We start from the raw sequence: 23,702 nt of genomic DNA, 5'->3' as shown, positions 1-23,702 counted from the left end.
AGATAACATGTTACTAAGACCTACCTCCTGCATGGATGCCAGGAGGGGGCGGTGTGACTATGGACATGATACTGAAATAGCTGAGTCCTTAACTTTTCCTTCCTCATGACCTGCTGCTAGAGTTAGTACAGAGTACTTTTTTTTTTTTTTAAAGAGAAGGCCCTTGACTAAACTTACTAATGGAAATGTTTAGGTGCTAATGGTCAAATTAACTTGACTAGCGTTGTAGGTTTTATCTGTTGATATCCTGTCAATTTTTCATCAAGGGATCCCTTCACTATTCGATTTTTGTCAAGGATCTGGAGCCAGTACTGCTCCATTGCATGACAGTCCAACATTATCCAATGCAGAGAAAGCCCAGTGCTATGGTATAACCTGAATACCCGGTCTTGCCTCTTTATCTGTATCATCACCTAAAAGAGTAAGGAATTAAGATGTGACTATGTAGTCAAAATGCAGTTAAGTTCAGAGGTTTATGATTAATTCATGTTCCCTAGTGAATTATATCTTCTATAAATGCATGTTATATCACCACAGCAGTTAGAAAGCTTATATAATAATTATATAATAAGTTGTCTAAAGTGCTCACCTACAAATGTCTGAGAACAAAAGAAGAAAGAAAATGGAGTTCTTCTGGATAGCAATCTGGATATTTCTAATTTTTATTAACATGAGCAGCCACAGATTCTCGGACTTAAGTGCCAGCGCTCCAAAATGATTGGGAGTGCCAAACACAATACAAATTCCCTCTCCCTGCAATGAATGACGGCGCTTGATTTATATTGGGGGTGCTCAGCACCCACTGGCACCCACAGCGCTGGCTCCTACGAGTCCAATTTTTTAAAACGATTTTTCTCAGAAGTTAATTTTGACGGAAGGTTTAATTCCCCTGCTCTGGCAGTGCTTGTTACACCGCGGTGTCCTTAGTGGGGGTGAGTGGCAGGCAATGTTGTATAGTAATTAAACCCCACCACCTTTTACTAAGCCGCAATAGAGGTTTCTACCGTGGCCTAGAGCGCTAAATGCTTCGACGTTGCTCTTAATGCCCATAGAATTCCTATGAGCGTTGGAGCAGCGTCAGAGCATTGAATGCCCCTGGTCGCAGTAGAAACCTCTACCGTGGCTTAGTAAAATATTTGTTACCTGTACCTGTACAGTAAAACCTTGGTTTACAAGCATAATTCGTTCTGAAAGCATGCTTGTAATCCAAAACACTCCTTTATCAAAGCAAATTTCCCCATAGGAAATAATGGAAACTCAGACAATTCGTTCCACAACCCAAAAACTTTAATACAAAATACTATACGTACTGTACTTGTATTCAAGACCTCGCTCATTTAGAACAGTCGTTACACTCTTGAAGTGTCAGAGAAGAACCATCGGCTCAGTTGTGATATGTGTATGCTGTATGTACTTGTATTGCAAGACATTGCTTGTATATCAAGTTAAAATTTAACAAAATGTTTTGCTTGTCTTGCAAAACACTTGCAAACCAAGTTACTTGCAATCCAAGGTATTACTGTACTTGTAAAGACGAACAGGATAATACTTGTTACTTTTACTTTAGTATTAATGTCACCAATTTTCACTACTTTTACCTAGTTACATGTGTATAATAAAAAGTCTTGTATATTAATATCTGAACATGGCTTGTACTATTCTCCTAGCAGGCCACAATGTTGGAAATATTATTTTGTATGATGTACTAAACTTAACAGGTTTAACTACCAAGGTCTGCTGGTTCTTCTTTGTACTATATCGCAAATGTTCCCTACATTCCTGCTACAGGACATCCCCACTTAAGCTTAAGGTACAAAGGAGAAGGCATGGATACGCTTCATTTTTCTATGATGTAGCCATATGGTAATGCAACCACGGGCCCTTACACCTTTAGCTACCATCCTCCTCTCCCTGTTAAAACATTGCTGGGGATGCCAGTCTCTAGGGAGGTTGTGACCTATGAACACTACACTGCCAAGGGTGGCTTTACTCTATATTTATATTTATTTTATTTTATTTCTTCCATTTGTGCGTCGCACATACCTATACAAGCTCTGGGCGACATTACAGAGGAAGGGGTTAGAAGAGGGTAGGGAGGAGTGGAGAGGAGAGAAGTATGTAGAATATTTCATAGATAGGAGCACCATCTATGTAAATGATATCTAAATGAAATAAAGGAATATGTAAAAAGGAATAGAAGGGAGGAACCGTTAAAGAATAGAATTTAGGGAAATTAAATTAATAAAATTAAACCAATAGGGGTAAAAACAATGGAATAAAATTTAAAATAATTCATAAACTTGGGGGGGTGGGGGGGGGGGGTGGAATCAAATAAGTCTGACTGAAGCCCAATTTCCTAAAGCAGCTCTGTTTCTGAAAAGATTACAATTGGGTCAATCTACCTCTGTTAAGCTTCTACGTTCCGCCCACCACTTTGATCATGTAACACACAGGTGTCAGTTGGTCCTCGAGGGCCGCAATCTAGTCGGGTTTTTAGGATTTCCCCAATGAATATGCATGAGATCTATTAGCATACAATGAAAGCAGTGCATGCAAATAGATCTCATCCATATTCATTGGGGAAATCCTGAAAACCCGACTGGATTTTGCCCCTCAAGGACAGACTTTGACACCCCTGATGTAACACATCTTCTCAAGCTAGAATACTGGCTCCCTCTCATCATGTATCTCTCAAACTGCTTGTTTTGTTTTTTTGTCCAGACTTCCATCTGCGCCTCTGTATCTCAGCAGACTACTCATCCCCCTACAACCCTCCTCATCCCCTATGATTGGCAGATTCTAATCTTCTTTGCCTGCCCCCCTCTTTCTAAGATACGCTTAAGCTCCTCGAGGTTTTGTTTTCCGCTGCTTTGGCCCTCAACTTTGGAACAATCTCTCTAATCCTATCTGTAATATCAGTTCTATTGCAGAATTTAAGAAAACAATTATGATGCACCTGTTTTCACGGTGCTTTAACAGTTAATTCAGTTCTCTCATTTTAGATAGTGCTTTTTTTGGGGGGGTGGGGTGGAGGACGGGGGTTTGTTCAGTATCTGAATAGCATTTTATGTGTTTTCTAAAGCATTCTTTGTTGCTGTATCGCTTTTGTACCCTGCTGTAACACTATTTTTGGCCATCCAGCAGTATATCAAGTTATAATAAAGATAAGATATAGGTGCGGAAGGGCTTCAACATAGACCCCCTACTGACTCTCCTAATGTGTGTCAGCACCTATCCCCAAGCATTGTCTCACCATAATTTGGATGCTAGGTAGATTGTAAGTAGAGAATGACATGGTGACAAAATTCATCACCGTTCACGTCCCTGTGGATAACCACAGGAAAGCATCCCCATGTCATTCTTTAAGGAGAGAGGGAAGAATCAGAATATGACTGGGCACAGCCACTGACCCTCAAGCCTTGCAATGAAGAATGTTGGTGTAGAAGGACTGAGGCTGAGAAAGACAATAAAGAATGTCAGACTCTGGTATCCAGAGCAGATATTGTGATGTCATAATGCCTCATTCCACCAATTGTAAGAGCCAATCTCATCAGTGAAGTCACAATGGGTTCATTATCCTATACTTGGCTCACATAAGAATCAGAGTATGCAACCACGGTCTCAGCCACTGACCCTCAAGCCCTACACTGAAGAATGCTAGTGTAGAAGGACTGAGGTTGAGATAGACACTAAAGAATGACATGGGATGGTTTCCAGCGGTTATCTGTGGGGATGGAAACGGTGATGAATTCTGTCACAGTGTCCTTCTCTAATTGTAAGCCCACCGGGACAGATAAGGAAAATGCTTGAGTACCTGAATGTAAAAACTGGTTAGACAACCTCCATTACTAGGCAGTATATAAATAACGAATAAACTAAAAACAAAACTTTCCATTGACCTGTGCCATGTATACATCCATACCAGGACAGTGACTTGTGTAAGATGACACTTGACACCTAGTCTCACGGGCAATGGTTTGATCAGAACAGGCAGTGTAGCCTGGCACAAGTAGCTACTCATTACCATACCTGTGATGCCCATTACTGTATCCAAAAGTATGTGCATACACCACCCCACCCATTGCACACAACTACCATGTGATCAAGTCAAGACAGCTGCGCATTCCATTCACAGAGCCATGGCCACTCCTCTGGAATGTGGTTGGCTAGTGGCAATGTTACACCTTCTGTGAGGTAGCCTGGGAGAGAGGTTTAGACCTTCATTTCCAACACAGGCAATGTACTGGTATTAACACTGTGGACCCCCCCTCTCAAAGACATGATTGTCAACCTCATTTACGATCCAGCTGGGTGTTTCTCTGATAGATAGTAGGGGGGGGGGCAGAATAAATCCCTGGATGCTCCCATCCTCTCAGTGCTTTGATTCAAAATGGCCCCCAATCCCTAGCAGTAGTCTCATGACACTACCATTTGAGGTTAAGCTGCTAAATAAAGGGTCAGTTTTTACATTTCAAGGAGAGTTCACTTATTTTTGAATCTTTTTGTTGAATAAACAAAATATATCTTTATTTCTGAGGTTTTTTAAAATTAACATAAGCATAAGAATAGCCTTACCAATGGTCCATCAAGCCCAGTAGCCCGTCCAAGTAGCCATCTCTTATCATGGTTTATATTAGGATCTAATTATGTTTTGAGCATAAATTGTGCTAAAATTGTGCTCCACTAGAGGGATGAGGTGAAGTCACTGCCTTAATTCCATAGTGGTCGATGTCCCCCATGAAAGTGAAACTAACAAGGGACACCAGGCTCTGAGGAGGTTTCTAAAGAGACTGAAAAACATTTCTGCTCCAGTATATAAACATTTGCAGACTTTTTCTCAGCCATGTATGCATTTAATTTATATTTAAAGCCACCTGAGATATCTTCATCCCCTGACAAGGGCCCCTGCAGAATACTGAACTAAGCTACGACCCTTCAAAAAGGCTCAGTTTTAGCTATAAAAAAAAATCAATGAATGTGAAGACAAAAATCAAGGAAGAGGTTTCAGGACATTTAGCTGAATGAATATGATGGACAGATGTTTTTATTCTGTTTCAAAATAATGGAGCTGAAGCTGTGCCACAAGTTTTATCCTCTATACCAGGGGTAGGCAATTCCGGTCCTCGAGAGCCAGAGCCAGCTCAGGTTTTCAGGATCTCCACCATGAATATGTATGAGATGGATTTGCATGCATTGCCTCCTTGAGATGCAAATCTATCTCATGCATATTTATTGTGGATATCCTGAAAACCTGACCTGGCTCCGGCTCTCGAGGACTGGAATTGCCTACCCCTGCTCTATACTAACCTGAATTGCATAACATGGAGTTGGTGTAGCAGCTGAACAAGAAATCCAATTATTTGACAAGCTCATTACAATGATTGAAAGCCTTACATACGCTTAAGGCCTGCTCTTTATGCAGTGGAATTACAGCAGGGATCTCAAAGTCCCTCCTTGAGGGCCGCAATCCAATTGGGTTTTCAGGATTTCCCCAATGAATATGCATTGAAAGCAGTGCATGCACATAGATCTCATGCATATTCATTGGGGAAATCCTGAAAATCCGACTGGATTGCGGCCCTCAAGGAGGGACTTTGAGACCCCTGAATTACAGTATGCAGATAAGTACTTATCTTACTTGAATTATCTTGAAGAATGAATGAGAGTGAATATCTGAGAATGAATAAACACAAATAAGCGTGATTAAGAACATTATTATGAATGAAGAAGTTGCAAAATGTGTCATAATCCAAGAAAAGGGGTGAAACCTTAGAAATTGAGCGATTCAGCTGGCATAAGTAATAAAGAAGATGCCGATTCAAATGCAACAAACCACACCTTTCTTTCATTTCATTTGCCAGAGATATACCGTTTCAATTAACAAATTGTTGTATCTGATAAATTGAACCCAACTGACATTGTTGCCTCGTTTCTCAAGTAAGCGTGCACTAAGACTTGGTACCATTTCTTAGATTGTGACACAAATACATACGAAATAATATAATGGACTAATGAGAAAGTGAGATGGGCCACCATAAAAATTTATTTAGTGAGACCGCTATTTGTGATACATGATTTATTGATACATCTTGTTGCTATAGTTATATTTACCGTATTTCCCCAAAAATAAGCCCTAACATGATTTTCGGGGTAGGTCTTAATATAAGCCCTATCCCAAAAATAAGCCCTAGTTGAAGCGCTTGTTTTTGGGGTAGGGGAAATCAAAATAAAAGTCCTCTGCTGGTACCGGGATCTTCCTAAATGCCGCAGTAGACCCTTCCATCTCTCCCTCCCCACGCCGACTCCAAGACTGACATATCATTACCTACTTCCAAAAGGCAGCATCGTGGCAGCAATCTAAACTGAGTGCTTCGGGCCTTCTCACTTCGGGACGTTCCACTGCTGCGTTGCTGATGACATCATCAGTGATGCGGCAGAGGAACGCCCTGACTTGAGAAGGCCCGAAGCAGCCCGTTTAGATTGCTGCCTTTTGGAAGTAGGTAACGATATGTTAGTCTCGCGGTCGGCGTGGGGAGGGAGAGATGAAAGGGGAGGGAGAGATGGACGGGTCGGTGGGGGATCAGCAGAGGGGATAGAAAGATGCTGTGGGTTTGTGATTGGGCAGTTTCCCCGAAAATAAGACTTAGTGTATTTTGGGGGCCCCAAAATAATATAAGACAGTGCCTTATTTTCGGGGAAACATGGTAGGATCACCCGTCTCTTATCACATTTTACATAGAGCACACGTTATCTTAAGCATTCTATTTCTTTTTGTTGGCTTTCTGCTGGATTTTTTTCAGGATCTTGGTCCAGAATGTCACTTGGCGATCTTTCAGTTGTCTTCCTATCTTCTGCTGTAAGTCTATCTCCAGGTACTGTTCTGCTTGGTCGTAGATAGGCCACTCCACCAACCCGTCACTATTAGGATTTCTGGAAAAAAAAAGAAACAAACTGACAGCCAAAATTAAGAAAGTGTTATCAGTCAGTCAGTTTCAGTGGCTTAGCGAGGGTAACTGGTGCCCGGAGCTGTGGCGCCCCTCTCCCGCCACGCGCCCCCCTTCCACGTACCTTTTTAACTTCGGCAAGAGCAGCAAAGAACTCGCTGCCCGCGTCGGCTTCGGAGCTCTCTCTGATATCCTCCCGGAAGTGGCATCAGAGAAAGCACCAAAGCCGACGTGGGCAGCAAGTTCGACGCTTCTCACACCAAAGTTAAAAAGGTTACAGGGAAGGGGCGTGGGTGCACGTGAGCAGCAGGGGGAGGAGGGGTGCTGGAACCCTGAGGAAGGCCCAGGGCGGACCGTCCCCCCTCGTACTCCCCTCCCTTTTACTACGTCACTGGTCAGTTTCAGTCTTCCACAGAGACAGCCAAATGTTACAAATCAGTGACATAACACAATTATCAACGGTATCACAATTCTTACCCAGTTCGAGCAAAATTAGCCCAACAGTTCATCATTTTCCTGCTTAAACTTTTCTCTTCATAAGTAGCATTACCTGAAGGAAAAAATAGGAATGTTAAATTATTATTATTATTATTATTATTATTAGGTTCTTATATCCCGCCATACCCAGAGAGTTCTAGGCGGTTTACATTCGTTACATTAGGATCCGGTCTGAACCCGGATTTACAAAAATTTTATCGGAATTGCAGGTAGCGCGGAAGGAGTCACAGGTTTATCGTAGTTGGGTTAGAGGATAAAATGGAGGGAGTGGGAAATCAGAAGAGGGGGGGGAGAGGGAGGTGGGGGTGGGGGGGGTTGGAGTGTATGCGGGGAGTAAGGACTAAGGGTCTTGTTCGCGGAAGAGGTGTGTTTTGAGAAGTTTTCTGAAGTCTAGGTAGGTCGGGGCCTCTAGCATCATTTGGGCTAGCCAAGGGTTCAGCTTGGCCGCCTGGAAGGCGAAAGTTTTGTCGATGAATCTTTTGAGCTGGCATGATTTTATGGAGGGGAAGGTAAACAACTGGATTCTGCGGGATTTCTTGTTGGTGCAATGCATAAGGTTTATTTCTTAGGGTTTATTAACCCCTTTTGTGAACACATTCATCCACGGCAGCGTGCATCAAATATAGGAGTCTTTTAACTAAACTGCGTCGAAAAAAGGCCTTAGAATACCCCTTATGAAGGTCTTTCCTGTGCACTAAAGCCACTTTTCCCGCAGCAGGAAAATGGCTGATTTTTTTTCATTTTCCAAATTACCGACCATGCACTAATTTTGCCATCTATTCTGTAGGCGATAAGGGGAGTTTTTGTAAATGGTGCCTCTTGGCATGGTTGTCGATCAACCACTAGTTGCCATTTATAGAATCACGCCTAGTGGCACCTAAGCGGACTTAGGTGTCGCTAGGCATCCTAAATGCAAGCGCCACTCCAATAAGCCAGCTTTTCACTCACCTAATTTAGAGGCCCCTGTCTTGGATGCCTAATGACGCCTAAGTCATCCATGCCTATTCTCGACAGTACACCTACAAATCTGCAGAGGACAATTCCGGTCCGACAAATGCGCCCTGAAAATTGCACACAGGACAATTGTGGCCCAGGAAGGATATCTGGAAGGCCCTGATTTGCTGAGACTCCTCAAGCCCCTCCCAAGGGACGGGGCCTGAGGAGTCTCAGCAAATCAGGGCCTTCCAGATATCCACTAAAAGGGTTCCCATAATCATGCTGTAAACCTAACCCTAACACTATATAGGAAGTGAATCCTTTTAAGCTTAGTGGGGGGGAGTCCCCTCCTTCAAAAAAGGGTTACTTTGTAACCTTCAAAAAGACAAAAAAGTATCCTGTTGGGGTGGACCTCCCCATGCGCATTTGTCGTGCACACAAATGTCGGGGCGCAATTGTCGGGGCACGTTTGTCTGCGCGCATTTGACGGGTCACCATTCTCCACCTATAACCACACCTACTGTTTAACATAGTTGCCATTAGGTGTCCTTAGGCGTGGGAGGGCGCCTCCTCTTTGGTGTCCTAAGAGTTTGGCGCCATACTCTTAAATGCTTTAATTCATCTTTTTATCTTTTTTGGCTGAAAACCAGTGCTGTCAATTACCATGTTAATTAAGCCAATTAAAAAAAAAATGTTAGACGCCAAACCTGAACTGCGGCATCATTAGGTGGCTGGAATTAGGATGTGTAGCAGCACCTAATGTAAGCGCCATTTATAGAATCTGGCCCTAAGTGCCTCCATGCTAACCCTGTGCTAATCAAGTAGCGCATAGCAATGCCCCTCATGCTGATTCAGTGGTGTAGTGGGGTAAGCGCCGCCCCTCTCCCATCCCCCAAACCATTTTATCTTCGGGGCGAGTGGCCATGAACTTGATGCTCTCTTTGACGTCACTTCCTAGGTGCAGGTCCTGGAAGTGATGTCAGAGAAAGCGCCGAAGCCGACGCGACAGCAAGTTTGTGGCTGCTCACACCAAATTTAAAAAGGTATGGGTGGGGGAGGGAAGGAGTGCATGTGTGCCAGGGTGAGGAGTGGGAAGGGGGAGGACGGAGAGCAGGAGGGGTGCCAACACCCCGAAGAAGACCGTGCTCGGGGCAGACCACCTCCCATCGCACCCCTCTTTCAGCGCCACTGTGCTGATTCACACTGTCATAGAAACATAGAAAGATGACGGCAGAAAAGGGCTATAGCCCATCAAGTCTTCCCACTCTACTGACCCACCCCGTTAAGTCTGAGTGCTAATGACCTAGATCCTTGACTCGACTTCCATAGGGATCCCACATGAATGTCCCATTTATTCTTAAAGTCAAGCACGCTGGTGACTTCGATCACCTGCACTGGAAGCTTATTCCAGTGATCCACCACTCTTTCCGTGAAGAAATACTTTCTGGTGTCCCCATTAAATTTCCCTCCTCTAAGTTTGAGCGGATGCCCTCTTGTGACGGAGGGACCCTTGAGAAAGAAGATGTCGTCCTCCACCTCGACACGTCCTGTGATGTATTTAAATGTCTCAATCATGTCTCCCCTTTCCCTGCGCTCTTCCAGAGTGTAGCGCTGCAATTTGTTTAGACTTTCTTCTCCCTGCCTTTAGACACACACCCTTTCAGAAAAATAGAATTTAATGCTCTTGCACACACTGTTCACAATTTTACCATAGGACACTAGAGTGCATCCCATGGTAAGTCTTTTTAACCTGTGGTAAGCACACACTAGTGCTTAAGACAGCTTAAAAAAAGGAGCCCATAGTGCAATAGCTTGCATTATTTTAATAACATAATAGTAGTAAGATGACCAACTGTCAGTATAATTAAATTAGCGAATAATTGTGCAGCCAATAATTTCTTACAGCTGAATAAACAAATACAAAATTACACCCCCCTACACACACTTTTACCAAACCATGTAAGAGGTTTTAAGTAGAGAATGACACGGTGACAAAATTCATCACCGTTCCCGTCCCCGCGGATAACCGCGGGAAATAATCCCATGTCATTTTCTAGTGTCTATTTCAATCTCGGTCCTTCTACACCAGTATTCTTCAAAGCAAAGCTTGCAGGTCATTCCCTGTGCTTATGTGAGCCAAGGATAATGAAGCCATTGTGACATCACTGATGCGATTGGCTCTTAGGCACTGGTGGAATGAGGCATTATGACATCACAATATCTGCTCTGGATACCAGAAACTGTCATTCTGTAGTGTCTATTTCCTTCTTATGTGAGCCAAGGATAATGAAGCCATTGTGACATCACTGATGTGATTGGCTCTTAGGCATTGGTGGAATGAGGCATTATGACATCACAATATCTGCTCTGGATACCAGAGACTGTCATTCTTTAGTGTCTGTTTCAACCTCAGTCCTTCTACACCAGCATTCTTCAACGCAAAGCTTGCGGGTCAGTGGTTGTGGCCATTCAAACTCTGATTCTTCCCTCTCTCCTTAAAGAATGACATGAAGATGGTTTCCCGCAGTTATCCGCGGGGACGGGGATGGTGATGAATTTTGTCACCGTGTCATTCTCTAGTTTTAAGTAATGGCCGGCATGCTGAATGCTCTCCACTGCTCTGCTGGTCATAGAGTTCCTATGAGCATCGGAGCAGTGCATTGCACGGTTTTGTAAAGGTTGGGGGGGTAGTTTGTTTTGGTAATCCATGTGAGTTTAATCGGTCAGAAAATAGTACTGAGCACTGGAGAAATTCTTACAATAAAAGAAAAATCTAGGGTTTGGGGAATTATTTTGGATCATGATTTGACATTTGAGAATCAAATAATAGATTGGTAAAGTATGCCAATTACAAGCATCGGGTGTGGGATCGGCTCCGATCATTTTACTTACTATTTCAATCTAGTTTGGAATCATTTAAATTCCACAAATAACCCAAGGATAAAAACAGATCATCTTATAAGAGGTCGCATTAAACCAGAGGAATATTGGTCACAGTATGAATTGTCAGCAGAGGTTGATGAAGGGATTGATTTTTGGGATCACTGGACGAAAACAAGCACACTTATTTCGGATAATATTGCTCCTATACAAAATAGTAAAAGCTGCTCAAATAAATATAATAAATGGTTTGATAATGAACTTTTAAAAATGAAACAATTAGTAAGACGATTGGAAAAAATTTGTCAAAAAACGGGAAAGCTATCAGACCAGAATAATTGGAGATTGAATATAAAAGCTTATAAACAATTGATAAAAGAAAAATGTAAAGCATTTTATTCATCCAAAATTGATTCATTAAATATAGGCTCAAAGGCTATTAACACAAAAGAACTGTTTAATTTGGTTAGCTTGGTATTTTGATTCAAAATTAAAAATTTAAGAAATGTTTGCCCGACAACAGATAATTATGAATATCAAACATCTAATATGCAAGGAAATGCTGCTCAAGTGGACATGATTTGGAACTCCTTTCATGATTTAGATTGGAATAATTATACCAAACTATATAACAAGTATGTTAGATCTTACTGTGTTTTGGACACTTGTCCACTGGAAGTTATGAAGGCAGCTCCATTAGATTTTAAACTAAACTTGCTAAATTATTTAAATGATAATTTAAAGAATGGAATTTTTTTTTTACTAATAATGGTTATATTATAATAACTCCAATTCCAAAAAATCATAAAGAATCTTTACAATTAATAACTAAACTAAACTAAACCTTAGGTTTGTATACCGCACCATCTCCGCATGCGCAGAGCTCGGCACGGTTTACAGAGGTAGAGAGGAAAGGGAACTACAAAGAAGGGAAATAGGAGAGGGACTGAGAAGATAGAGAGGGACAGAGTACTAGAGAACGGGAGGTGATTAGGTTTTTGAGAAGAGCCAAGTTTTCAAGTGTTTGCGGAAGGATTGGAAGGAGCTAGAATTTCTGAGCGGGGATGAGAGGTTGTTCCAGAGTTCTGTGGTTCTAAAGGGGAGGGATGTTCCAAGTTCCAAGTTATACTGGTCTATAGTTCCAACTAATTATAGACCAGTAGCATCTATTCCATTTTTTTTGTAAAATAATGGAGGGACTGGTCCATTCTCAATTAATGGAATATCTCTCTTTTGCATGAATCTCAGTCAGGTTTGAGACCTTTGTTTAGTACGGAAACAGTAATTGCAGCTATTCTGGACAATTTACGTTTTATGTTCAGTAAGGGCTTCAGTGCCTTGATCATGCAATTTGATATAAGTTCTGCATTTGATTTAGTGGACCATGAAAAACTGTTACAATATTACATTATAGGGGAAAACACCCTCCAGGGATTCAAGACAAAGTTAGACAACTTCCTGCTGAACCAGAACGTACGCAGGTAAGGCTAGTCTCAGTTAGTGACCTAAGGGCCGCCGCGTGAGCGGATTGCTGGGCACGATGGACCACTGGTCTGACCCAGCAGTGCAATTCTTATGCTTATGATTTAGTTGCAAACTATACTAAGACCATTAGTCCCAATTTCCAATACATTGAAGGTAAATTGATTCAACACACTAGAGAGCTGAAGAATTTAAATGAAGATCTGACTGTTTCAAAAGCTTCAATTCAAAAGCTGGATCAAGACTTGATGACTAAACAAATACAAGGACAACATTAATCTTAGAAAGAAATTAGAAACACTTGAAAATAATTCATGGACTAATAACTTGAGACAGTTAAATATGTTTTCTTTGAACTTCAATAGTTAACTGCTTTTCTGACTCTGTCTCGACTGGATAAAGAGAAACCAACTGCTCTATAGTTTGTATAAGGCGCTCCTACCTCAGCTTTGTCTGTAGTTTATCTTGCTAGATATCTTTAATTTTCTTTTTCTCACTAGTAGGTAATCTTGGATCCACAGTTTGAGGACTTGAGTTGAGTTAGTTGAAAAAATTTTTCTTTATTATTAATTATGTAAATGTGTAAATGAGATTTATATTTGTTATAAGTCATATCCTCACTAACTTACTTGATGTACAAGTGAGTACTTGGTATGTAATTTGAAAATCTATAAATAAATTAAAAAAAAAAAAATGTACTAATTTAATATTACTTACTTAGCAGAGATGCAGCAGTATCCAGGAAAGGAGTCCCAAACACAAAGCCAATTTCATCTGTATGATCCGCTTTCACATAATCTGGTTTTGAATCGCCATATGTGCTTGGTCGATGCTGAAATTCATAAAGGTAGACGGGAAGGCCGGAGTCTAGCAGAAAAGGAGAGACAGTTAGGGGCAAATTCTATAAACGGTGTCAGGTCAAAAGCGTGCCGTGACAAAGGCGCGCCCAGACAATTGAGCGCAGCGCGGAGGCGCGCACCGCTCTAAATTACTGTTTTTTAGGGCTCCGACGGGGGTGTGTGGGGGGAACCCCCCACTTTACTTAATAGACATCGCGCTGCGTTGTGGGGGGTATGGGGGGTTGTAACCCCCCACATTTTACTGAAAACTTAACTTTTTCCCTGTTTTTAGGGAAAAAGTTCAGTTTACAGTAAAATGTGGAGGGTTACAACCCCCCAAACCCCCCATAACGCCGGTGCGATCTCTATTAAGTAAACTGGGGGGGTTCCCCAACAAAACCCCCCGTCGGAGCCCCTAAAAACTGTAATTTTGTGCGGCACGCACCTCCGCGCTGCGCTCAATTGTCGGCGCGCGCTTTTGTCTTTCGCGCCGTTGTCTATGAACCCTATAAACGCCATCCCGATTGTCAGCAGTGGTGCTTTGTCGCGTAGTTAAAAATATGTATAGTTAGGGGCAGATCGTGGGTGTGTTTTTGAGTTAGGTGCCTTTTTTGAATAAGACTAAGGGCCTGATTTACAAAGCCGTGCTAGCGGCTGCCGCCTGGCAACAGCCCCGAAGCCCTTTAAATCTCTATGGGCTTCGGGGCCGTTACCGCGCTGCAGCCACGCTAGCGGCTTTGTAAAACAGGCCCTAAGACTTTTTCTGATAAATACAAAGCAAAATCCACACTGCTCCTTGTGACCCTGAGCAAGTTACTTAATCCCCCATTGCCCCAGCAATTAGATAGTGTTGGCCTGCCAGGACAGACAGGGAAAAATGCTTGAGTACCTGAATGTAGGTGGTATATAAATACATAGAATTAATAGTGTGATAGACCTGGCCTCAAATCTAAGATTTCAGACTGGAGTGCATTGTGAACTAGCATCATCTATACACTCTTTACTTCTCTCCCAACAGGCATGACAATTGTAATTTTTTTCCTTACCTCTGTGATATCTCGCTGTTTTAACAGTTGGGATAACAAAGAACCAATCTCCAAACAACTCAAGCATCCGATCTCTCTGTTGGGTTGAGTCCTTTGTATCTTCAAGATACTTTTCAATCACCAGCTTGTAGATTTCAGGATTTGGAATCTGATATAAATATAACATTAAATGCTCAATTGATCATTTGTGGTCAGAATTGGCCATTACCGCTGAATAAATTGCTCTTTCGGTAATAGTTTGAGATCAAACCTTTATGGCAAAAGTGTGCAGAGATACTGGTGCGACCAAAACTGGTCCCACCATGGCCTCTGAACAGGAATGGCTCCTTCTCCTTGCTTCCCCAAAGAAAAGGCGCCTTCTCCTAGATCAGGGGTGTCAAAGTCCCTCCTCAAGGGCCGCAAGCCAGTCGGGTTTTCAGGATTTCCCCAATGAATATGCATGAGATCTATTTGCATGCACTGCTTTCATTGTATGCTAATAGATCTCATGCATATTCATTGGGGAAATCCTGAAAACCTGTCTGGATTGCAGCCCTCGAGGAGGGACATTGACACCCCTGTCCTAGACCCACCTATAGGCCTCCCCCACATAAGTCCCAGCAGCCATTTTGACTGAGGAACCGGCGGTAGCAACAATGGATCGCTCCTGTCCAGACTAGCCATTACCCCGTCAACAATATAGTAGACCTGGGGGTAGGTGGCAGAGAAGCTCCTTCTGTTCAGAGGGTGAGGAGTGAGGTAGCGGCTGAACAGCATGGTTTTCAGTTTCATTTGCAAATGCACTGACATTTTTTGGCTTAAACCAAAGCAATACTACCTATACAATTCCTTTCTGTCTACAGGCAGAGTGCATTCATGTTGCAGCAAGTATACGATAAGATGCAGAAACATTTTTGGATACTAATAATGATAATGTGAGATGTGTCCTCAGTGTGTGGTCTTAAGCGATGGGCAATCCACCACAGGTATGGACGCTCTATGATTTCTGTGAAAGACTTTCCCACAGAACTATTTTTGCTCCGACACACGCCTAGGGCTCCTTTTACGAAGGTGTGCTAGGGTTTTTAGCACACAAAATTACCGTGCACTGTAGCGCGCAGTAGCCGAAAATCTACCGCCTCCTAAAAAGGAGGCGGCAATGGCTAGCGCGCTATTGCGTGCGTTAAGGCCCTAGCGCACCTTTGTAAAAGGAGCCCCTAGTGTCCTACGTGAATGCAATCGTTCTCAAATAGTGAATCAATCAAATTCTGTGCATCCACATCTCTATACTTCTGTACAAATTGCAATAGTCTGTTCGAAAAAGCATTATTAAACACTTATCTTTAACATTCATTGGCAGTTGTTGTTTTCCTTGGGGTTTTTGGTTTTTTTTAATTACATAGGACAGCAGTGGTTCAATTGTTCCGGCGAATTTAAACTAAATTTAGCCTTTTTTGCTGTCCTAACTTTACATAAGAACATAAAAATAGCCTTACAGGATCAGACCAATGGTCCATCAAGCCCAGTAGCCAATCTAGGTCACTAGTACTTGGCCAAAACCCAAAGAATAGCAACATTTCAGCATCTCAAAGAATAACAAGATTCCGGAACCCCAATGAGAGCAACATTCCAGAGCTGAGATTGTGATGTCATAATGCCTCATTCCACAGTGCCTCAGAGCCAACCTCATCAGCGATGTTACAATGGCTTAATTGTCCTATACTTGGCACACGTAAGAGCATAAGAACAGCCACACTGGGTCAGACCAGTGGTCCATCAAGCCCAGTAGCTCGTTCTCACGGTGGCCTATACAGGTCCCAAGTACCTGGCCAAAACCCAAAGAGTAGCAACATTCCAGCATCTCAAAGAATAGCAAGATTCCGGAACCCCAATGAAAGCAACATTCCAGAGCTTAACTATTCTCTGAGTGAAAAAATATTTCCTCCTATTGGTTAACAGGCTGAATATCCTGCTATTCAGAAAACTCCAAGGAATATCACCACTCTACCCATTATGCACCTGCTACTATCTGGATAGTGCTGAGAGAGTTTATAAGAATATCTAGTAGCATTATCCATACTGTGCTGTTGAATATACCAGTCAGAGGTTTGCTACCCAGATAAGTGTCAATGAATATCAGGCCATGAATGTCTACAAATTAACTCTCAGGTACTGTAATTCTTTTAAATTAAAACTTTAATGTTCCGCCATGTTCATATTGTTTATGTCTTTCTGAGAGTCAAGAACACCAAGTGAAGCAAGACAGAGAAAATGCTTGGATTACATCTTACCAAGTGTTCCAGAAAATCCAGCAAAAAAGTGGTAATGTTTTCTTCGTGCAAGCCTTGCAGAGATCTAGATAACTGAGCCATCTGTGTAATAAAGCAGTTGATATTTTTTCATTTTCAAAATAATTATATTATGGCATTAACATTAGAAGGAAAGGTTTAGCAATTTGAATCTTCAGCACTGAAATGCTCTCCTCCTGTATAAGTTTATTAGGATTTTATATACCGCCTATCAGGGTTTTCTAAGTGGTTTTACAATCAGGTACTCAAGCATTTTCCCTATCTGTCCCGGTGGGCTCACAATCTACCTAATGTACCTGGGGCTATGGAGGATTAATGTAATGTAATGTAATTTATTTCTTATATACCGCTACATCCGTTAGGTTCTAAGCGGTTTACAGAAAATATACATTAAGATTAGAAATAAGAAAGGTACTTGAAAAATTCCCTTACTGTCCCGAAGGCTCACAATCTAACTAAAGTACCTGGAGGGTAATAGAGAAGTGAAAAGTAGAGTTAGAGGAAAAATAAAAATAAAATAAACATTTTAACAAGACAGCATTGATCTAAATACTTTGGAAGGTAGAAGAGAGGAGAGAAAGGAATAGAAGCAGAAGGGGGAGCCGTTGAACAGTAGAATTCTGGAGAAATTTAAATGATAGAAATAGAACAAAACAAAGACAAAAGGCAAAACAATAGATAAGATTAAAGATAAATCATAAGCTGGAAAGAAAAATAAAATAAAACTTTGTCTTCAATCCACGGTTTTAGCGTCAATGATGAAGTGGAGCAAGTAAGTTTAGGAGGAGCGATTGACGTTTCCAGAAAGGGCTTCTTCAGGGAAGAGACTTGGCAGACAGTCCCAGGATGCCTATGTCTCCTCCCCTGCGATGTTCTCCCATCCATGCATTCCCTCCCAGACACACTGCCTGTGCCCCAGCCGCAGGGTCACAAGGAGCAGCACGGGGTTTGAACCCACAACCCCAGGGTGCTAAGGCGGTAGCTTCAACCACTGCGCCACACACTCCTCCTATCTGCTGTCCTGTGGCAAATAGCTTTTGACAAGACCATATTGAAAGAGGGATTGATTCATCAGAACTTATATATGTTTTCAGTAGAGAGATATTTATGTGTATCCTGAAAAAGTAAATCCGGTGTAGCTTCCTTTTCAACTATGGATGCTGTTGTGTATCTCATCTGCTTTCGATGCCATGACTATTGGAAATCAAAAGGTCCTATCATCTCAATTTAGGATGTCCGTTAGTCACAGAGAAGAAAAAGTGTGTGATGACTAATTGAAATCTACTTGGAAGGCATAGAGGCTCGATTTGAAAGCACTTAGACACACAAATTACCATAGGTTACAATGACATTATGTGTGCCTAAGGCCCCGATTCACTAAAGTCAGTGACAGGTTTAGTAACGATCGCTGATAACCGACCCGATTGACAAACCAGCCCACCCCCATATTTTCCCCCCTCGATTGCTCATTTCCTGATCCAGCCATGTAAATGAGTAAAACCCATACAAAATAGCCAAGTGATTGATTCACTTACATTTGTTTGACTATTTTGCATCGGGTTTTAGCATCCTAAAACTTGATTACTGTAGACCTGTAGGTAACTGTGTTATTGACAGGTCTGCCTGGTTTTTTTTCCATTTTTTTTTTCCTTGGCACAGATATTTTGCGTGTATTACACATGCAAAATATCTGCCCCATAAAAAAAAAGAAGAAAAAAATCCCCCACTGCTCGCAACAGCCCTCCCCCAATGACCCCTACAAATGCACCCCCCGACACGTGGCAATGCAAAAATGGCAGGATGGATCCCCACTCTCTCCTGCCATGACTCCCACTGGCCCACCCACTTTCCTGAGGGATGCCCACTCCATCCTACCACCTGACGCTCCCCCCTGCACCGAACTTAAATATGGCAGCAGGGATGCCCAATCCCTCATGCCATCACCCCCCCTCATGCTGCCGAAATGGCAGGAGGGATGCCCACTCTCTCCTGTTACCACAATGCCCCCCTGTCCAACAGCACCTCTTCCCTGCTCTGCCTGTCCAGCAGCAGCCCTTCTCCCTTCCTTTTATCTCCCCCCTGTCAAGCAGCACCCCTTCCCTGCTCCCCCTGTCCAGCAGCAGCCCTTCTCCCTTCGTTTTATCTCCCCCCCCTGTCCAGCAGCACATCTTCCCTGCTCCCCCTGTCCAGCAGCAGCCCTTCTCCCTTCATTTTACCTCCCCACTGTCCAGCAGCACATCTTCCCTGCTCCCTAATACCTGCTCCCAAACCGCTGTTCTTACCCTCCCTCCATCTCGGCTTCCTTGTCTCTTCTGGCTGCCACCACTGCTGCTCTTCATTCGCCTCTTCAAAGCAGCCTCCTGAGGATCACCAGCTGGCTATAGCGAACCTCGCAGGCTGCTCTCCACCTCGGGAGCATGTTCCCTCTGACGCGATCCCACCCCTCCTCTGACGTATGGGATCGCATCAGAGGGAATGTGTTCCCGAGGTGGAGAGCGGCCTGCAAGGTTCGCTACAGCCATTCAGCGATCCTTAGCAGGCTGCTTTGAAGTGGCGAATGAAGAGCAGCAGTTGCGGTAGAGGTTTGTTGTCTGGCGAGCCAATTTTGAACACCCTGCGGGCCTTAAAGTGAGTGAGGGCGGGAGGGGGGAGTCTCCAGCCTGTTCTCCGCCTCCTTGCATCCGTAGTTGCCATTTAAAATTCCACATGCGCAGTAGGACTGCCACGGAGCTACGGATCACGGACGCAGAGAACACGAAGTTTGAAGTGCGCATGCGCGCTTAGGGTTTTATTATAGTAGATTATTTTTGTCATTAGTAGACTTCAAATATTGCTTATAATCCTGAATTATATTAGTAGAGAATGACATGGGGGAAAAATTTGTCCCCGTTATCGCCCCATCCCCACGACCATCTTTGGTCTCACTCAGTACGGCAACTCTTTTTGTAAATTCCTAGCCTATGCTATTTTAATCTGAGTGGGTAACTGGAGCATTGGAAGATGAAGAGACTTGCCCATGATCACAGTGAATGTCAGTGCAGATATATGACAAACTTGGGTTTAATGCCAATGTAATTTATTATGAGTCTGCTGTTTTTGAACTTCATATCACGTAGACAAGGAGTCATAATCCTGCATTTTTTAGGTAAATTAACATATGAATATTGTTGTGGAATAGTGAAAATGTATTTTTGAAGTGGGTACTGAAAAGTTCTCTATCCAGCTAAGACGAGAATGATGAGGATATGGTTCAATCGATGATCTGAAACAATGTGAAAACATAGAATTTTGTTTCTGAAAATTGGCACTTAACGAAATAAGATAACACTCTTTTCAGCTGCGTTGGCAAAATAACACTCAGAACTGAGGTTGGTTGGGCTGAGAACTTTCCAGTACTCCCTCTTAAATGTTTTTTAAATTTTGCATGTATGATTTTATCTTGCAACAACATTAAAAAAACCCAAAAAAAACCACCCTAGATTTAGATCAAATGCATGTTGAAAATGTTCATAAATGTGTATCATATCCAGCTGTCTTTTTAAAATTTGGTACATAGAATAACATAGTACTTACACTTGGAAGTAGCCAACCGTATTCATGGTTATTAACTCCTAGCAGATAAGGGACAGGATTGCCCATTTCACCTGATAGGAACTCTTCAGGGCTCTTTTGAAGAATGACTCCATCCACAACCACTGGTACAATGGAGATGTTCTAAGGGGAAATTATTGGTTGATTATAAGATTACTTTCCTGGGCAGGATAGCCTACGACAGATTTTTTTCACCTGATTTTTTTCAAAGAGGATTCGAGAGTTGGGTTCAACGATGGCGCAAATGCATCGCTTGTGATGCAGATTATGTTGAGTGGTACCTTTGTATAGAGGAAGACTTAGGGCTCCTTTTACTAAGGTGCGCTAGCGTTTTTAGCGCACGCAGGAAATTACCGCGCGCTACGCTTCTAGAACTAACGCCAGCTCAATGCTGGCGTTAAGGTCTAGCGCGCGGGGCAATGTAGCTATTCCATGCGTTAAAGCCCTAACGCACCTTAGTAAAAGGAGCCCTTACTCTACCAACATGTGCAATTCGAACGCCCTATATCAGTTACATTCGATACAGCCCTCATACAAACGTACAGGCTTTATGCATGAAACTTTATTTGCGCTCAGAACTGGCAATTTTATTAAAGCCCATTATTGAGGGTAAACCACTGCTTTATCTGCAGAAATGGTTTTGAAAATTACTCTTGGGGGAGAGGTAATTTTTAAAATAATTTCCCCACATTTAAAGCTATCCCCCTTTTCTATTAAACTGCGCTGGCAGTTTTTAATCACAGAGAGCCATGCTGAATGGCCTGCGCTGCTCCTGATGCTCATAAGAACTCTATGAACTCTATGAACATAGGGCCGTTCAGCGCGGCTCCCCGTGCTGGAAACTGCTAGCGCAGTTTAATAGAAGAGGCCCTATGTTCAAGTATGCCAACAAGAAGAGGTGTACATATATGCGGACCAGATGTTCCTGGGGCATAGTTTGGTGTCACAGGAATGGAGTTTTTTATTTTTTTATAATACAACTCCAGGAATGGAGTTTTGATATTATTAATTGGAATTTATTAACCACCTTTTTAATGAAGAGATTCACCCAAATCAGTTTACAATACTGAATAATGAATAGTAATCAGATACTCTTAAGTATTTTCCCTATCTGTCCTGGCAGGCTTGCAATCGAACTGTGGTAGGATTAAGTGACTCGCCAGAGTCACAAGGAGCAAGCTGGGATCAAACTTACAACCTCAGGCTGCTGAGGCAGCAGTTCTAAGCACTAGGCCACACCTCCATGCCTAGAGTACATACCCCTATTTACATTTGCTCTTCCACAAATTTGTTCTTCCTCCAAGGCCTTTGTGTGGCACTGAGGATATTTCCAGATGCCAATTTTATAAAGGTGCATAGGAGCCTATTTGACGTGTCTTTCAAAATCTTTATAGGTGGCCTTTTATAAAATTTCCCGCCCCCCCCACATGTACTGTAGATCTCTTGGACCCTCCATTTCTGGGTGCTCTTGTAGAGTTCTACAGCTAGGTATGAATCTGTGAAGTTAAATATTTCCACGTACCGCGATTACAGGGGAGTTCAGAAGTTCATCCTCGGGTTTATTCCGTAAACAGTTCACAATGGCGGCAGAATCTTTGTCTTCACAGCCGGACAAGCTTGCTACTTTCTGCGATCCATTCAAACAGAGGAAAACAAAGTTTTCATTCATTCGTTAACTGCACTCAGGGAAATTAAAAATAAAATAAAAGCATAATGAGTCAGATTCAGTAAATGGTGCCTACATTCAGGTGCCAGAAAAATCTCAGCTAAGTTAGTATTCTATAACGGGTACGTTGCAGCCTTTATAGAATATTAGCTTAGTGACGATTTTGCGCCTAATTTTGGTTGCCAACATTTTACGCCTGATGAAACCTAGTGTAAATGCTGATGCCTAATTTTCAGCAGCTGGGCGCACAAATCACAGTGCTCTATAGTCTATAACATCGTGCCTAACTTCTAGGCCACGCCCCTTATGAACTGTGCCCTAGAAAACTTAGGCGCGAATGTTATACAATAGCAACTAGGGCAGATATGCACACAAATCCCAAATTATTGCCAATAAACTCCAATTATTGATTAATGCCTTGTTAACTAATTCATTTGCACATGGCATCTATCCTGCAGGCCCAAATTTGGGTGCTCCGCTTTTTGACGACCCATATAGAATCTGAGGGAATATGACCAATACCAATTTTAAGTTTAAAGCAAATTTAATGACGACTGACATTTTTAACAGAGCTTTGGTTAACGTAATGCACTATAATAATGGAATATGTATCTTGTATTTTTGTTGTGATCTGAATTTTATTGTATAAATTGAAACAGGCATGATGTCACTGGCACATGCAAATGAAGACAGAAAGGATTTGGGATTTAGCTCACATCCTAGCAGCCAATTTTGGGGTCCTTTAATTAAGGTGCGCTAACCAATTTAGTGCACGCTAAATGCTAAGATGCCCATTAGGATATGATGGACGTCTTAGCATTTAACAGGCATTAATCTTTAGCGCATGCTAAATCAGCGTACCTTAATTAAAGGACCCCTTTGTCAAATGGTTGGGGGTGCTAAACCAAATGGAAATTATCCCTCCTTTGACACAGTCAATGAGTTTGCTCAATATTGGGGGTGCTGAAGCACCCACAGCACTCACAGAGTTGGCTTCCACGACTCACGCCTTTCCCAGTAGTAATTGAAGACAAATTAAATTCAGGTAGAGTTGGTAGGACTGGTGACTATAGGCAATAACCAATAGCATGCAAGTTTCAAAATGTTTCACCTAGACTTACCACTATTAACTTAGCAGTTACAATTTCTCAATCTACAAAAATTCTAGGGGCACTTATAGATTCTTACTTAAATTCTTAAAAGGACCATTGAATACCATAAATAAAGGTAATCAGATTAATTATTGGCTTAGTGTTAAGTCATGTCTTCAAATAATAATATTAATAGCTTTATTTATATCCATCATACCTTTCAGTTCAAGACGGTGTACAATAGGTGAATATGTGAATATTGGCCCTGTTATTTCTGTTCCAGAGGTTTCTACTGATTACATTGCTAAAGTATAAGGGGAGGGGGGGGGGAGATATCTGCATGAGTTTGTGCTTAGTTTTCTTGTCCTCAGAGCTGCTGAAGTGCAAGTGGAGGTGATGCCTTTGTGGGCCTTGGAGGAGAACAGGGACCCCTGCTGGTGC

At 42.3% G+C, this 23,702-nt stretch overlaps 1 protein-coding gene across 2 annotated transcripts in view; it reads right to left on the bottom strand.

Annotated features, from left to right (window-relative positions):
• Positions 1 to 6,541: 6,541 nt before the first annotated feature.
• LOC117359440 (fatty acyl-CoA hydrolase precursor, medium chain-like) overlaps positions 6,542 to 23,702 on the bottom strand; it is a 57,486-nt gene continuing 40,325 nt past the window's right edge. For both annotated transcript variants that reach the window (XM_033942218.1, XM_033942219.1), the window contains exons 7-13: positions 22,027 to 22,131; positions 20,487 to 20,627; positions 16,896 to 16,976; positions 14,626 to 14,773; positions 13,458 to 13,607; positions 7,422 to 7,494; positions 6,542 to 6,930 (exon numbers count right to left, since the gene is read on the bottom strand). In XM_033942218.1, coding sequence (XP_033798109.1) covers positions 6,762 to 6,930; positions 7,422 to 7,494; positions 13,458 to 13,607; positions 14,626 to 14,773; positions 16,896 to 16,976; positions 20,487 to 20,627; positions 22,027 to 22,131 — 867 coding nt within the window. In that variant the 3' untranslated portion in view covers positions 6,542 to 6,761. The remainder of the gene's footprint in view (positions 6,931 to 7,421; positions 7,495 to 13,457; positions 13,608 to 14,625; positions 14,774 to 16,895; positions 16,977 to 20,486; positions 20,628 to 22,026; positions 22,132 to 23,702) is intronic.

This window comes from Geotrypetes seraphini, chromosome 4 (assembly GCF_902459505.1).
Source record: "Geotrypetes seraphini chromosome 4, aGeoSer1.1, whole genome shotgun sequence".
In the NCBI taxonomy this organism is placed as follows: Eukaryota; Metazoa; Chordata; class Amphibia; order Gymnophiona; family Dermophiidae; genus Geotrypetes; species Geotrypetes seraphini.
Note: the sequence above shows the minus strand (reverse complement) of the source record. Positions and strands in the feature narration are given on the sequence as shown.